Genomic DNA, 15,617 nt, shown 5'->3' with positions numbered 1-15,617 from the left:
CTAGGAAACAGCTGTTGCCCTGCGGTATTCTAACTGTGCCTTTGATCTCGCCAGTCCCCTGACACAGCTATGCCACTACAGTGAGTACTCCGCCTCAAAACAGGGTTGATACGACAGTGCTTCTTAAAAATCAAGCGTGCCATTTTTCAAATGTGGTAAACAACTTCAGTTTACATTCAAGGCTCCTCTCCCCATGCCACCTGCTACCCCTGTGGTAGCTCTCTGGAGGCTGAATTAGCAAAACAACTTGAAATCAACACCTGTTCCCTAATGGAGTTGTGTTCAGGTGGCAGTGTTGGGAGTGCTACCTCCCCTCCTAGGAAACGGAAGCAGGCTCTGGAGTCTCTGTGACAGGGCTGGAGGGATTCACCCGCTTAGTTTAAAAAGGTAGTTTTATAACCCTCTGGTGCTCTGAAATGGAGAAATGTCTCAGCTATTCCTTCACAGAAACGAGGCACCCAGAAAGCTTTACTCTGTAATCCAGAGGGTCGGGTTTTCCTACAAGAGCCAGGAGCAACGCTAAGTCCTGAGCGTCCTCTTGCGCTTGCAGGCTCCCTTCTGTTTGTGCATGGGGCTGTGCCTGTTCAGCAGACAGGATCCAGCCTTGGTTTCCCTGTTCAACAAACCAAGACTCTCCCTAACATAGTGCACGGCCTTTGCATCCAGGATACAGCAGCACAAACTAAAAGCAGGAGTTAAAACTCCTTAGTCAGTGCCATTAGTAGCTTACAAGTTAAGTCCACTCCCTCGGTGTTTTGTTAACACAGCACTCTCGCTGCTGCAGTAGCAGCCCTCTGAATTACCTGGTGCCTGATAAGATGCAGCATTCAGAGCTCAGTATCTTGTGTTCAGAGGTAAAGGCTCAACTGTACAGCTGTATGCTGCTGATAGTTCCTCAGGTTATCCACTGTCTGATTAAGAAGCCAGCTGGTGCTACAACAGTGCGTTTTGCTATCTACATGCTTTAGCATCCTCTGAAGTGTGCAGTCATTTAAACCCCTTTGCATATAGCCTCTTACCTCCATAACATCAGCTGCTGCAAATTTGGATGAAAACAGCACATTCTGGGAGGCCCCTTCTCTGCTGGATACTGCACCAGAGTGACTGGGAACAACCGCTTCTGTCCTCGCTTCAGGTAAAATCAAGATAGCAGATGAAGGTTTAATGTCTGGGATCATGTCAGCAAACCAGTCCAGCTCAGGGTCTTGCATGGGTTTCCTCTTCACTTTGATTGTGAATTCTTCTCCTAGGCCAGACTCCAATGAAGACTTCAACCTTTCCTGAAAGGGCGTTTTTGGCAGCACGCTTTCTCCCAGTAGTTCCTGGTGGTCCCACTTGTCACTGCTCCAGCTGTTCCCGGGGCAGGGCTTTGTGGGGGGAGTCAGTCTGAGGCTTTTGAATTCTTTGCTCAGTTGATGGGTACCTGGCAGAGGCCTCGGCGTTTCAACTGCATCAGCTTGTGTCACAGTGAGGCAGTTTCCCAAGGCCAGTTCAGGACTAGGGCTGCTGGGCTCAAAGTCATCCCAAGGCTTCTCATCTACATCCGGTTCAGCAAAATAAGGTCCCGCGCTGCCCCGCGGCTCTCGGGGCCGAATTTGAATGTTCACAGTTTTCTCAGTGTCTGTCTCCTCGGGCTCACTCCAGTCTGGCCACTCCTCTGCTGGCTTTTCGGAGGTAGTCAGAGAGCTCCTGCTGCTCCCTAGTGTGTTCATGCTTCCAGGAATTCCATTCAGGGGGGACCGGGTGTCTTGCTCACCTGTGGAAGACAAAGGTGTTACATATGCATTTCAAGAGAGCAAGTGTGGAAATGGAGTTGTGCCTAAAACTCCTTGATGTCACAGGTAGCACCGGCATGGCAATAAGTCAGTAATGCTGACTGGAAAGGTGCTTCATGGCTACGCTCTTCCCATATTAGAAAGCACAGCCACCTTCCTGCTTGCAGAGGAGGGGTACTCATCTCAGAGCCCTCAAAGGGGCAACAGAAGCTCACTGCTGCTAAGCATTAGGTGACTGGAAAAGGGCCGTGAAAGTAAAAGTGAGTCAGCTTCTGAGGTCAGAGAATGAGCTGACCTATAAATACAGTGTTTCTGCCAAGCTGGGGGAGGGGTGAGAAAGCACAGCAGAGAACCTGCCCTGAGGAGACAGAAATTCAAGGCCGACCAGCAGCCCATGCATATCAGATTCCCAGATAACTGTTCCCTAGGCAGTCAAGGGGCACACTCTCCTTCCTGCACTGCTGCCTTCCTTGGTTCACCCAATCTTTCACATCAGCACATGGGGCAAAGTAACATCTTTTCAAGCAACGCTTCATTTGTAGAACACTTCATTTCTAAAAAGGAAGAGCTGGGGTTTAAGTTTTACCTGTCTTTAAAGCCAGCGGATTGTCGTGTCGCACGGACAGCTTCTTGACAGGTACACTTCCAGAGATGGGGAACACACTGGAATTGTTCTTCAAGGGCCGAGAGGTTTGATTTCTCTGATTGCTTACGACATGACTGGGGGAGTCTGCAGGGATAAAAGAAAAGAAGGGAGACCGAGTCCATGAGGTGTGTTGTCAGTCTGAGCTGAAACTGCCCACAGCATTAGAACATTTCCATTTCCAACACTGACAAGCAACGCTGACTGAAGATGGGCGCAGCAATGCAACAGCTGCACGTGACACAACGCTCCTCTGTCCCTGCCAGCGGCAGCTCTTGCCAGTACCAAGTTTAGGCAACTGTAAGTAGTCGTTTTCTGCTGATACCTTCTTTCAAGAAATATGCAATGAACAAACTGATCATAATCTGAACAGATGCTTTATAAAACACTGTCTGCCACCTGGCTGGATCCAAAACCCCAGCTTCTGTACTGCGTGGCATCGCCAGTCCCCTGTCGCTTGCCTCTCACGTGAAAGCCCCGTGCTGATAGTCCCAGCAATTCAAAGCATCAGTAAACTCATGCTACTACACAAAACCCTCTTTTATGCTTAGACATGAGCAAGGCAGCTCGCAGCACCAAGTCAGGGACATCAGCCCAGTGACAACAGCTTGGCAAGCACCTAGTTCCAGTTCGCTCTGGGGAGTTCCAGCGTATCGTCAGTGGTGGTGACACACCAGCACCGGCCTCGGCTGCATGAGGCCCTGTTGCCACCACCCCAGGCCAGCGGGGCTGGGGCCAGTGCTGCGTCTGCTTCCCTGTGGCTCACCTGTGTTCCCAGCCAGGCACGGGAAAGGACTGCAGTTAACACACAGCAGCCACCCCCTCCCCACGGTGCCCTTGGGAACAGGGACATCCTTCTAGGGACTTGGGCGAACAGCTTATTAAGCCTCACGTGTTCAGCCTCTAGTAGTGGTTTTTGCAGGTCACCGCTCGCATTTGAGGACAAAGGTGGGTTTGTTGTTGTTTGCCAAGAGTTTAATCGGGTCTAATTTTAAATACATTCTGAAAAATAAACCTGGTTTTAGCATGCAATGCAAAGGGTTTTATTTACTGTAGCTTACTAAAATAATGTAAAGCAAAATAATGCAATGACCCATCCACAGAAATAATAAAGGGTGGTAGCTGTCAGTACACACAGAATCAGGAAGAAAACACTTGTACATAAATTGATCTCTTCTCATGCATTTCATTTGGTATCTATATGTCTGAAGCAGAACAAATCCAGATTCTTCCCTCCACTTATAAGCATTCTTAGTCTGAATATCCAGAAAAGCTTTCCCTTAGTACACTTGGTTCCGCGTTATCTAGCAGGTGCAGGGACTACTTCCTTCACTTGGATTAGCTGAAAAGCCTCCAGAGAGCTGAGAAAATAGGGAAGTTCGTATTCCTTTTCCAATCTATGAATAGAAATTGGGGGAAAAGGATGAGATTTACTATTTTTAAAACCATGAAGGACAGAGGGAACATTAAACAAGTATGTGGACAAATACAGAAGTCCTTTAGAAGGGCAGTACAGTTTTTCCTCCAAAGACACACAAATACACACACACACACACTTAAGCTCCTTCACTTACAGAGATTCTTAAAACGAAGAAGATCCCTAAAATTTTTCCCCATATATGTCCTACATTTAAAATACTTTTATATAACTCTTCTTATGATACCAATTCTGTATCCGCAAACAATCAGCACCTGATTTAGAATTAAAAGTTTAACTTCAAATTAGCTTTTTTCAATTAACCTCTTAACAGCAAAAGATTAATCATTCAAGAAATTCTGCCTATGTTGCTTGGCCAGAGTGGGCAAGAAGCCCGAGAGCGCTCTGTGTCATTTACCTTCTGGGGAGATATCAGCAGTTTTCATGAAACTTGGTGCAGAGCTTTTGAAGATCTTTGTTCTTTCTCCACCGACAACTACTTCGGGTCCAAGCAGGGAGACGAGAACTGCTAAGCTGTGCAGCGTTATCGCAACGATAGAGTCACTGGTATCTCGAAGGCCCAGCAACACCTACACCAAGAACATCACAACATTACTAAGAACAAAAAATTCTGCTTTTTCACTTCTTTTCCCGTGAAATGTTAGAGTTGCAGCACATTTCAATTCTACAATCTCCCACAGCTCTCAGTAGATACTGGACATTGTTCTGCAGCATAAAGTCAGTCTTCCACTTTGTGTCACAAGGTCAAGAAGGCAGCTGATCCTAGTGCCTGGTGAGCACTGGACCGTAACACCAAAGCACCCTGAACTTAGACCAATCCCTGCTCCACTCTTGACAGCTGTGGCGTGAAACAGCGTAACAACCACCAACAGGTATCAGCACCAGTGGCCTGTGTGACAGGGCATTGGGTGTAATAAAAACAGCACTCCAGGTCAGCATGGGGTGTGAGGGTCAGGGCTCACCTAGAGAGGAGGTTGCAAACTAACTGAGCACCACGAGATTCTAACGTTAAGCTAAGAACCAACCCGAGCAGTAGAAATCCCGTGTTCTAGGATACACCGTTAGTGTTTTGCTATCCTTAACCTGCGGCAATATGATGTTTTTCAACTCCTCCCGAGAGAACAGTTCTGCGTAGGCATGAATGTGAGACAGCAACACCATTCGAACGTGCTCCTCGTGAACCTCAAAGAGCTTCAGCAGCACAGGAATGACATGCGTCTGGAACAAGGCTGGCGACAGGAGGCAGCTGGTCTGGTTTTCTCCAGTTTGCTCTAGGGAAGAGAGGTGAAGATGGCAAAAGGCTGCTTCAATGATGAGCGACAGCTCGCCCAAAAGCCATCACAGCCGAGACCTACAGTGTCACCCCACTGCCAGGTCTGATTCTTTGTCAGCTGTCAACACAGCCTGCTTGGGCTGTCAGAGATGGGAGGGAGGAGAGGCAGCAGTGCCAGATCCATTGCTCGGTGGCAATGGCTCTGAACGCAGAAGGTCAAACAAGACACAAGTCACAAGACAGGTAGTGCTTGGCCGAAACACCAGCCACTATTTAGGAAAAATTGTGAGAGGAGAGGCAAAGAGCGGGGACAGAGCTAGCCGGGGATCCAGCGAGACGTGCTGAACGCCCTTACAGAGGAAAGGAGAAGAGACTGAGCGTCGTTACAGCAGAGTGGGTGCAGCAGCAGAAGACAAGAGAGGCAGGGAGGGTGGGGGAATGGCGAGAGGGGGACATGCAGTGAGCCACTGAGGAAGCCTGGGGTGCGCAGACGCGGTGGCACGTAAACCTGGGAAAGAGCCCAGGCAATTCCCGATTCTCTTCCTAGCATCAGCGGAGCAGTGGACAGTACTGCCAATGGGGAAGCACACGTAACTGTCTTTTCCAGTTCTGTATGTTACATTGTTCCCTTGATTCAACAGAACGACCACTCTGAATTCATTCCAAACTTGTCAGTAATGATTCTGAAGAGAGAAAGTATTTAAAGGTCACCTTTCTTTGGACCCAGCAGATGAGGAAGAAAACTCTTGACAGCTACAGGTTCTGCAAACACGAGCTGATTGAGCAGAAGAGGCACCAGCCGTGATGCTATCAACTCCTCTGACAAGCCGGCCACCCTGTCCAGCAGGAACCTGCGTTCCAGGAGAGAGCAATTAGTATCAAGGCAGCCTTCCATGCATTTATGACTGTTTCCCCTCTTCATCTCCTAGAGACAAAGTCCCATTGCAGCCCCTCACTCTGCGTGCACACTAACCCAGAAGGACGAGGCTCTGCTCCTGCCTGAGGCCTTTGGGCAACGATAACAGAGAGCAGCAGCCAGAGAACCATCCTGGGAAACCCCACACCCGGGTGACAGCCTGTCACGAGCACATCCAGAAGCTCACGAAGGCTGCTAACCCCGGGCAAAGCTGCCGGCTGTGTGGCATCGGACTGTCTCAGAGCTGGTATCTCTCATGGAGCGCTACAGTGTTAGAACTGCAGAAGAGCTGGCCTCTCGCCCCACAACCTGACCATCACAGGAATTTGTCTATTGCTCGAGAAGAGGCTCTTGCACCCACCACGGAGAGGAAGTTTCCCTTGCCAAACGGGAATGCCATTTTGAAACGGCTTCCATCTAACACATTTTAGAGGTGGTCAACAGAGCATGGGTTGGGTTTACTTATTATTTAAGTCTGAGAGTTTGATTCTGTGCAACCACTCTTCCTTGTAGGTTTTTAATTTTTAAAATATCAGTAACAGTTACTGCGTTTCTCTAGGCTTGGAGGAGACTAAGAGCAGTAGCTGTGAAAGGCCTGATAAAGGGGCAACGCTGCTGTAAGCAAAGTGTTCGTTCCCTCCCTCAGTAAACGCTGCTGTTACACAGGTGGTGGGAACCATCCTGAATGCTCCTGCTAAGATCCCGTTTCTTCTTTCTCTGCTTAGTCTCAGACTACTGAATCAAACTAGCGTTACAACTGATAGCAGCCACAGAAGTATAAAACAGGCAGGAAAATAGCTCTGTAAGAACACCCAGGCTCCTTTATACAGAAAAAAGAAAGAAAAATTCAGCCTCTCCACAGGCCCAGATAATGCCATGACTACATTCCCCTTACAGAAAACTTCTCGAGGACCACGACAGTAGGATTTTCTGGAGATGCGGCACTACTGCACCCAAGACACCCATTACAGATACCAGCTTTACCCAGACAGGACTGGCACCACAAGATTAATTCACCCAACACGTCTTACTGAAAACTCTCTCATTAGTGGTTTACAAGATCTGCCTAAATGGAAAAATTTTTCAGCCTCAAGAGGGGCCTGGTGCTGGATCTCACTTCTCCACAAAGTCACACCTAAAATAAAGCTACTTCTAAGAATAAGGAGAGGGAAAGATTCTTTTTTTTCCAGCACATCACAAAAGAAGCTCTCCAGTATTGAGAGTATTCTGAAAGTGGGCAAGCAGACAGCCTTTGTGTAAAGCAGCAGGGCCGCGTGACAGCAGCAGTGAGGAGCTGTTCACCAGAGCTTGGGCACAGGAGCCGTCAGGCCACACTCCCTCCTCTACAACGCACGTGAAAGGGCTTTTCAAACTGTTCCTGCTTAGCCGTCGTGCAGCGGGAGACGGGACAGCGCTGCGAAAGCGGGTGGAAGAGAACCTGAAGAATTTAGCTTCTGCTAATAACATCAGCGTTACTCCCCGCAAAGTGCATTAACTCAGAACACAGACAGTGGAAAAACTGTTTCCTTTTCGTATGGCTCCGCTCCTGGGAAAGCTTCTGTTCCTGGCCCTGCAGGAGAGTCCAACCCAGCTGCTCGCAAGCAGCTGGGGTTCAGAAAAGCACACCTGAAGTGACGGACGTCACTACAGTCTGGTTTCTGGCGGGTTCTCCAGCGACAGCAATCGGTCTGTAGCAGGTAAAAACACTGCTGTCGGTACGGCTGTGCGCAGCATCGCTCCCGGGGCTGGCGCCTACCAGAACGATGGAGAGCCCGGGAGGCACTGCTCCTCCCAAACGTCAAACCATTCACAACAACAAACAGGGGAAGGAGGGAGTGAATAGTTTCCTCTCCCATGTGATCATTACTTTGGCTGGAGTACCCAAAATATTACAGAGCAAACAACGTTCTGCCAAAGCAATGAAAATCTGGCACCTGAGGAACCACCTCCCTGGCCACGAGCCTCCCCAGGTCCCCCCCAGCCCCACTGGCAGCAGTGTTTCTGAAATAAGAAGCTTCCAGATTACAGTCCCTTCACTTACTTGAAAAATTCTGTTTTTTCCTCCTCAGACTTCAGTGTTAAGGTCTTCAGAAAGTTCACAACTTCCAGAAAATCATTCCTAAGCACAAAAAGGCAGGCTGTCAAGCGTGATCCATAGTGATGCTTAAACCACCCACAACTGAGAGACTGCAAGTCCCCGTCCCTCACTTAGCAGAGAGAACTAGACCGAGGGATACAAGACAAATGCTGGTGGACCAAGAACGCCGGCGCGGGGGTCCGACCAGTTACCCGACAGCTGCACCTGCGCAGGGCTGCACTCTGAAGGCAGCAGTTCACAGGGAGACCGGGGCAACATGGCATCGGCCACCTCTGATCACCTTCCTGGGGCAAGGAGCAGAAGGAAATGCCACCCAGAGAAGCACTCGGGTGACAGCAGACAGAGCGCGCTCTGGATTGTCCCGGAGCCTGCGCTGCTCCAGCGGTATCCCTGATGATTTTAGTTTCTAGAGCATTTCCCACCACCTCCCATGAGCTTGGGGAGATCCAGCTGACTGCGTGTGACTAAGGGACACGCTTCTGTCACCACTGCTAGCTCAGCACCTCATCCAGAAGGCTGATAATGATTTTTTAATTTAAGGAGTCTCTTTGTCAAAGATCCCTATAAGAGGGAGGGATTAAGTCTGCACTTCCCATCTGATCAGTAACACGCCCTCACACAATTTACACACTTGCAACACAGAAATAAGCAGTATCAAGACATACCAAGAGGGGCAGGATATTCCTTTCCCTACCTGAAGAACTCGTGAGACAGTAAGCTGGACAGTGGTGGACGACACTTTGGATCTGGATTCAGCAGTGTACAGTGCAAGGTTTGCTGAAAGCTGGAGAGAATATCTGCTGAAACTGAAAACCACAGCACCTACAGTTAGGTTTCTCTCTCAACACTGAGCAAGCTATGTTCAGGAGTCCTCCACCCTCCCAAACACTTATTTTAAGAAGCTCTATTTGATGGCAAAATTGCTCATATATGTCCCTAAGGGAAGGGAAAAGAGCATTTCCATTTCTCTCCCTAGGCTTCTCGGCCACTGGACGCAAAGGAGTGTCCAAGGAGCTTCCTGCTCCCTCTCTGCGAGGAGGCAGCAGCTCTTGCTCCGCTGTGGTACACCATGTCCACGCGCCTGCGTCCACAGCCCTCAGTGGAGCGGCTGGTGGGGCAGAGACCACGCGACCCTCTGCCTGCTGCGGAGCAGCTGTGGGAGTGCTCGTGTCATGCAGGCTGGTGACCTCCAGCCGTATCTGACCACGTTCAAATGCAGGAAGAGGGGAACGTGGGAGGAGCTCCAGCCTGTATTTGAACCTAGCAAACACGAAGAACAACAACGGCCACTGAACCCGCAGCACACCTGTCAGCTGCAACGAAAGGCAAACGGCCCAGGTGATAGAGGCAAGGAATAAGCTACAGGGGCCCGTCGATAGCAAAATAAATGCGTGTCATTCCTCACCCTGATCATTTAGGACTGTCAGGAGATTTTCAACCATTGTTCCAAACCCATAGGCATCCCTCGCATGCCCGTAGCTGCTGGGCAGAATTTTGAAATCTGCAGACTGAAAAAAAGCCAAAAAACCCACAGAGATCAGCAAAGCAGGACTTTATGAAATACTTGATAGTTTCCAAGAGTCTCTATTCCTCGCCCACCATATACACTCTCACATTCTTTTTATAGCACCTAAGCTCCACTAGGTACTCTACAAGTAGAATATGATGCTAAAAAAACCTCCACCGGGGAATTTACAACCCACAGGAGCAACTGCGTCACGATGAAACGATTCCCCCATGAATGCACGCAGCAGTTGCAAGTCAACAACTTTCAGTATTTCTATGGAAACGGGTGTTAATTAGAGAGAAAGTGAGTGCTCCTTTAAGATAATCAACTCACAGGATGCTTAATAGCTAGGAGGTGACTAACAAGTGAAGGAAAAAAAAAAGGCTGTTGTACGTGAGAGCCACACAACCGTGTGACCACAGTGAACTGGGCAATCTCAGCAACTACTCTGATTTTTGCAAAGCTCTGGTGATTTAGAAGCGTTAAAGCTGCAACACAAAGTGTATGAAAAATATTCTGATGACCTGCTGTCCCACTGCTCCTCCTTCAGAACTTCACTTCCCTGTGCTCAACGCCGTACCCAAACCAGGGATGGGAGTGAAGGGGAGGGAAAAGGAAAAGAATAAACCTCAGGTATTATCCAACAGCCACTTCCTCCCACTCAGGCATAAGGAAATAAAAGGTGCAAACTAAAACTATTTCCTGAACATCGCACTTGTATTTGTTGGCAGCAAGACGTTCCTCCAGCAAGTGACGTTACTCACCATCTCCTCGTACGGAATGCATGACTGGTCTCGTACCGACTTGACATGACAGAGGAACTGGAAGGAGAAGAGGGGAGCCATGAGCGGCCTCGATCGCGGACCTGTGCCAAGCAGCAGGAGCAGGCTCTCCCTGGGGGCTGGGAGGGCTGCCCCTGCCCCTTCAGCCGGCACCCAGGGCAGGCGGCACTCTGCACTGCCCGGGGAGGAAGCACCAAGCTGACAGAAAGCAACTTCAGGGCATCACAGCCAACTCATCCCTTCAGTCCTCAGTCCTATCGTCCCACCTGATCCACCTGGACAGAGGAAGGATTTCACGAGCTCCAGCAGCCAGGTTTTACTGCTGTGCTCTTTGCACCCCAGCTGCATGTCTGCCTGATCCCTTCTGAAAGGTGATACACGGCAGGGATGCTCAATAGAGTTCATGAAGGACTTGTGGATGCTCTGGGAGAAAAGGCACTACACGGCTACGACACAGTGCCATGCTGCAGCAATGACTCTGCACAGCATGCAGCAGAAACCAAAGCAGGAATTCTTCTGCTAAGACCAGTAACAAGCAATGAAGGTGCCAGCAGCAAAAGCTAAGGAGTCCTTTAAATTATTTTTCTGATTCATTTCAACCTGGGTCTTACTGCTTTACGCTAAAGCTTCTTTTTTTTTTTTTTAATTTTGTTTTCAAATCAGTCCAGAGAAGCCAAGATTTCTCACTCTCCTCAGTCTTAGCCTACCCTCCAGCCAGCAGTCTCCCTCAGGAAGGCAGCTGCTTTTTGGCTAATGGGGAATTACTTTCTGTTTGTGTAGACACTGCGGTTCATAGTTACGGTGTCCCTAGAGCAAAGATTCAGGTGAGAGCTGGAAGTGAGCCAACACACTTCATACTCAGTTCAGGTAACTGGAAGGACTTGGGCCTTGCCACCCGTAGATGGCCAGCTCCAGCAGCCCTGTCCCAGGCGTCGCTTGACGCTTACCTCTGGGGTGGCTTCATCGAAGTTACAGACCGTTTCCATTCCTCCCAGCTTCCAGTGCCCATCCTCGCTTACAAACACAGATGACAGGCAGACATTGTTGTGCGTTAGGTTTCCCTAAAACATTAAAAATAAAAAGGATAACAGACTTGGGCATAGAGAAGATGTAAAATCTTAGTCAGCACTAATTCGGTGCTGCAAGGAGCCGAGGAAAAGCTGCCAAAAAGCGCACGATTCTAAAGGTCCTTGGGGATTTTGTAGGTGACAAGCAGGTATCGGGCAGAAGGGCTGGGGTTTTAGCGCAGACAAAGCTCTAACGGCCACTGTACCTCCAGAGAAGACCTCTATCTACGAACACAAAGGCAAAAACTACAGTCTGAGCTGGGATTTAAGTGCAGTCCTTGGACAAAGACGCAGTGCCAAACCAGGGGAGCGCTGACACCGATCTCTGACATGTGGCAACAGCTGTAAATAAATGCCAAGGCCCAGCAATCCCATTTCCCTGAAGTGGACTTCCCAGTCCTGCAAGCAGATGTCAGTTCATGGATTGAGAACTGCTCCCTTACTCCCAAAACCCACAGCATTTTCAGTTACCCTTCCTCCTACAAAGCAGCCAATGATTTTAGCAGTTTCAGCCTAGAAGAACTGTGAGGTGTGGGTCCATCTTTTTGTGAGGAACCAGGAATGAGGCAGCCATTAAGGCAAGCCCAGGTACAACGCTCTCCTGTCACGTTTCATCTGGCTCCCACCAAAGCCTGACGACTGCTGCCAGTGGTACCTACCCTGTCATGGAGGAAGATGAGCGCCAGCAACACGTCGTAGATCCCTGCGCAGATCTCTGCGGAGGAGAGCATCTCCAGGACCATCTCCAAAGGCTTCACACGTTCTGTAACCAGGTGGATCCCATTTGCTTCCACAGTACACGAGAGGAAGCGCAGAAGGCAAGGGTGGCGCAAGGTTTTCAGGTGCTTCCAGAAACAAAGACATCCGTTAAAGCTCACCCAAGGCATCTCTTGGCAGCAGAGCTTAGCCTGGTACTTATAGCCATGTTTTCTGCTTTTCGGCCCATCCCTGCTCCTCAACAAGCACTCGGCACACTCACTCATTCCAGAACATTTTATAAAGTATATACAAAGTCTTACATAGAATAAAGACAGTATTTTAGGTAGGATCCACCCAAGAAAGACTCTCCAACTCATATCTGCAGGAAGAGACCAGAACTCTGCAAGATAATGGGGGTGCTGCTATCCAAACATCGCTTCCCACCGCTGCTCGCACTGTGCGGCACACGATGAGCTTCGCGATGCCGACCCCCTCTCTCCCCCCAGCACGGCAGCTGTTTGCAGCCAGGGTCAACTCCGACCTTTCCTCCTGCCCTCACTCCCCAAGGGTTTGACCCTCATTAGCAGATTCCCATCCCTCCCGGAAAAAAGAGAGACAGCTCTGACAAGTCTGTCCCTGGCACGCTCTCTACCTTGGCAGCTTTATTAACCTTCTCTTCGTTCTCTCGGTTGTACACAAAGACCGATGCAAGTTTGCCATCTTGCAGCACGGCCGGATAAATTGTGTGTCCGGTTGGCAGCGTGAACGGCGGCTCTTCTAGTGTGCAGCTCTTCAAAGCGCTGTTCTCCGAGCCCATCACTCGCAGAGTTCGGCCGTTGTAGAAGTTCCCTCTTGATGACAAACAGGACTTTGGGTGAAGGAAGATGTTTTTCAGACAGATTTAGTTCCAGCGGGCGCTGTCCAGTTCGCCCTCAGAGCATTTTCTGCAAAGCATGAAACAGCCATGAAGAACCTCCTCCTGCCAGTGTCCCCTCCTGCAGTTTAGGGACAACGGATGGGGATTTTATTCTTGTAAGGGAAACCGAGCATCCACAAAAGGGTTCAGATCAACAGGCCAGCAGCTCTCTAGCTGTGGAGCTAGGACTGCGCTGGCATCACCACCAGACGTCACCAGCTCTGCCACGCAGATGAACGGACAGTGCGGCGCCCACAACCAGTCCTTGACCTGGCTGCCAAAACCAGGATCCACCAACACTCCCGGTCACGCAGACACCTGCTCCTGAGGTTTACTGCAGATTAAGCACAGCGAGTATCTAGGAACTGTGATTGCCAGCGCCTCATGGCACAAGGAGCCCCCAGCCTTCTTAAAATCAGCCGCTCCGCAATTCTCCAAGCCACGGAGATCTCAGCGAAGCTCCAGTCAGGTAGCCTCCTCCAGCGACATGCTTTTGCCCCCGAATTACCTCCTCTCCATCCGACAAATATTCCACCTGCCTGCCAACCCTTCCTTCCTCCCACAGCTTCTGTCAGGAAGAGGCTGGCACAGATTTTTGTGCTGCTTCCTGGCACACAAAGCTGCTAAAACAAACACGCTGATTGCAGAGGCTCTTTTAGAAAACACTGACTGAGCATACGCTCTGCAGCCAGGCTTGTGATCCAGGGCTACCGGCGAGACCCGGGACACTGCAAGTGAGCAAGCGATCTTTAGTAACGGAAAAAGGAAAGAGCAAAACCTCAGTTTTCAGGAAGAGCGTGGAACAAAACTGCTCACCCCCAAGCATTTTTTGCATCTGGAGAATCGCTTTACGGTGGTTGTTGCCAGCTGTGACCTGAGGCTTCAGGAGGGCAACGCCACAGCAGCCTCCCAGCTCCCTGCCAGAGCCGTTCAGCAAAGCTGCAGCTCTGGCCCCCCACAGCGCCTCGAGCCTGCCCAGAGCTCCGGGGGCAGCAGCGCCGGGCGCCCTTTGGAGAGCTGCTCTGCGACGGTTTCCTGCCTTCTTTTCACTGCGTCAGTTTAGTTATCTAAATGATTGCTCCCCCCTCTTTTCCCCAAAGCGCCCTATATGTAAACCTGTTACGACCCGATGTTTTTATTAAATGTAAATGTGCCACCTGCACAACCCACGAGTCAGCAAGAGCACTGGGAAGGAGCAGAACGCTGCCTCTGTAACAGACTTCATACAAATCCTTGCTCGCACATCGTTTAATCACCTTCGTTAGCTAACTGTTCCATAACTACCAGGCAGCTACAACTCTAGATGTGCTGCTTGCTGGGACGAATGAACCCTACCAACACGTTAGATGTGGGAACCAGAACACATCACAGCTCTTAACTGTTTGATGTGAGCAGACCTCAACCCTCCTGAGCGTACCAAGTCCGTGTACAACCACCACTACAGTCTGAAATGGCGTTGTTTTTTAATTAAGCTTGTGTGTCCCAGTTGACCTATGATCTAACACTGAATTAACTACAGAACGTGGATCTTGCAGTCACTCTCTCCCCTCTGGTGTCCGGGATGGATCTGCACCTCTTCAGTGCTGATTCCTTTAACACAACCTTTAAGAAATCAAGGGAGAGCTTCAGAAATCCGAACTGCAGCTTCCCAGCACCGCACAGAGGGGCCGAGATGCGAGAGGGAAGCACCACGCAGCGCTCACATTTTGAAAAAGGACCTTCTTGGGAGCTCCTCGGCACGGAAGGACTCGCGCGGCCCCGAGACGAGGGGCTTCCACTCCAGCCGTCGCTGGGAGCTCGGCTCTGGCCCACGCCCGGGTTCACCCTCCACACCCGCGCGCAATGGCTGCTCCTCCCGGCACTGCCGAGCGCGTCCACCTGCGCACTCTGCTCCTTCCAGCTCCGCTGCGATTCTTCCTCAGCCAGATTTTGCACAGGGACGGCTGAAAGCATCTGACCTGACCTGGAGCCTCCCGTTCCTCCAGACGCACCCGGACACCTTCGCCGGTTACAAACGCGGCTTCGGGGACGCCCGGCGGGGAGAGCCGCGGGGCCCGGCCGCGGAGGGCTCGCTGCCAGGACCGGCGCTGGGGGTCGGGACGGGGTTTGCCAACGCCCCCCGCGCCAGGCCTCTGCCCGGACTGGGGCCACCCCGAGCGAGGAGCGAGGCAGCGCCCGGCTTTCCCGGCGGGGCCGCGGGGAGCGGCTGCCGGGCTCCGTCCCGCCCGGGCTTCGCGGCGGGGCCTGCCACTTCCCCGGAGAGGCGAGCGCTGGGCCGCAGCGCGCACCCCAGCTGCCTGCCACCCACCCCACCGCCGGCGCCCTGGGGCGGGGGGAGCAGAGCGCCGGTCCCCCCCCGCCGCGTCCCCACTCACCGCTGCTTGCGCCCCGCCGGACCGGGGAGGTGGGGGGGAGGGGGGGGAGCTGCCGCCACCTCGGCCCCGCCGGCCGCTCCCTCCCTCACAGCGCCGCCGCCGACCCGCGCTTCCGGCAGCGGCGCAGC

General features: G+C 51.2%; 2 protein-coding genes across 2 annotated transcripts in view; one reads left to right on the top strand and one right to left on the bottom strand.

Moving 5' to 3' along the window:
* The window catches only part of FIRRM (FIGNL1 interacting regulator of recombination and mitosis), a 20,430-nt gene extending 19,404 nt beyond the window's left edge, over positions 1-1,026 (top strand). The window contains exon 24 of the mRNA XM_009939251.2: positions 5-1,026. Within this exon, the coding sequence (XP_009937553.2) occupies positions 5-62 (58 nt within the window). The 3' untranslated portion in view covers positions 63-1,026. The remainder of the gene's footprint in view (positions 1-4) is intronic.
* Positions 1-15,617, bottom strand: part of SCYL3 (SCY1 like pseudokinase 3) — a 16,405-nt gene extending 788 nt beyond the window's left edge. The window contains exons 1-13 of the mRNA XM_075422471.1: positions 15,490-15,617; positions 12,851-13,142; positions 12,159-12,344; positions 11,380-11,493; positions 10,415-10,471; positions 9,549-9,651; positions 8,838-8,949; positions 8,087-8,164; positions 5,841-5,980; positions 4,940-5,127; positions 4,254-4,425; positions 2,362-2,505; positions 1,020-1,756 (exon numbers count right to left, since the gene is read on the bottom strand). Of these exons, the coding sequence (XP_075278586.1) occupies positions 1,020-1,756; positions 2,362-2,505; positions 4,254-4,425; positions 4,940-5,127; positions 5,841-5,980; positions 8,087-8,164; positions 8,838-8,949; positions 9,549-9,651; positions 10,415-10,471; positions 11,380-11,493; positions 12,159-12,344; positions 12,851-13,015 (2,196 nt within the window). The 5' untranslated portion in view covers positions 13,016-13,142; positions 15,490-15,617. The remainder of the gene's footprint in view (positions 1-1,019; positions 1,757-2,361; positions 2,506-4,253; positions 4,426-4,939; positions 5,128-5,840; positions 5,981-8,086; positions 8,165-8,837; positions 8,950-9,548; positions 9,652-10,414; positions 10,472-11,379; positions 11,494-12,158; positions 12,345-12,850; positions 13,143-15,489) is intronic.

Source organism: Opisthocomus hoazin, chromosome 6 (assembly GCF_030867145.1).
Source record: "Opisthocomus hoazin isolate bOpiHoa1 chromosome 6, bOpiHoa1.hap1, whole genome shotgun sequence".
NCBI lineage: Eukaryota > Metazoa > Chordata > Aves > Opisthocomiformes > Opisthocomidae > Opisthocomus > Opisthocomus hoazin.
The sequence above is the reverse complement of the archived record's forward strand: the minus strand, read 5'-3'. Positions and strand labels throughout refer to the sequence as shown.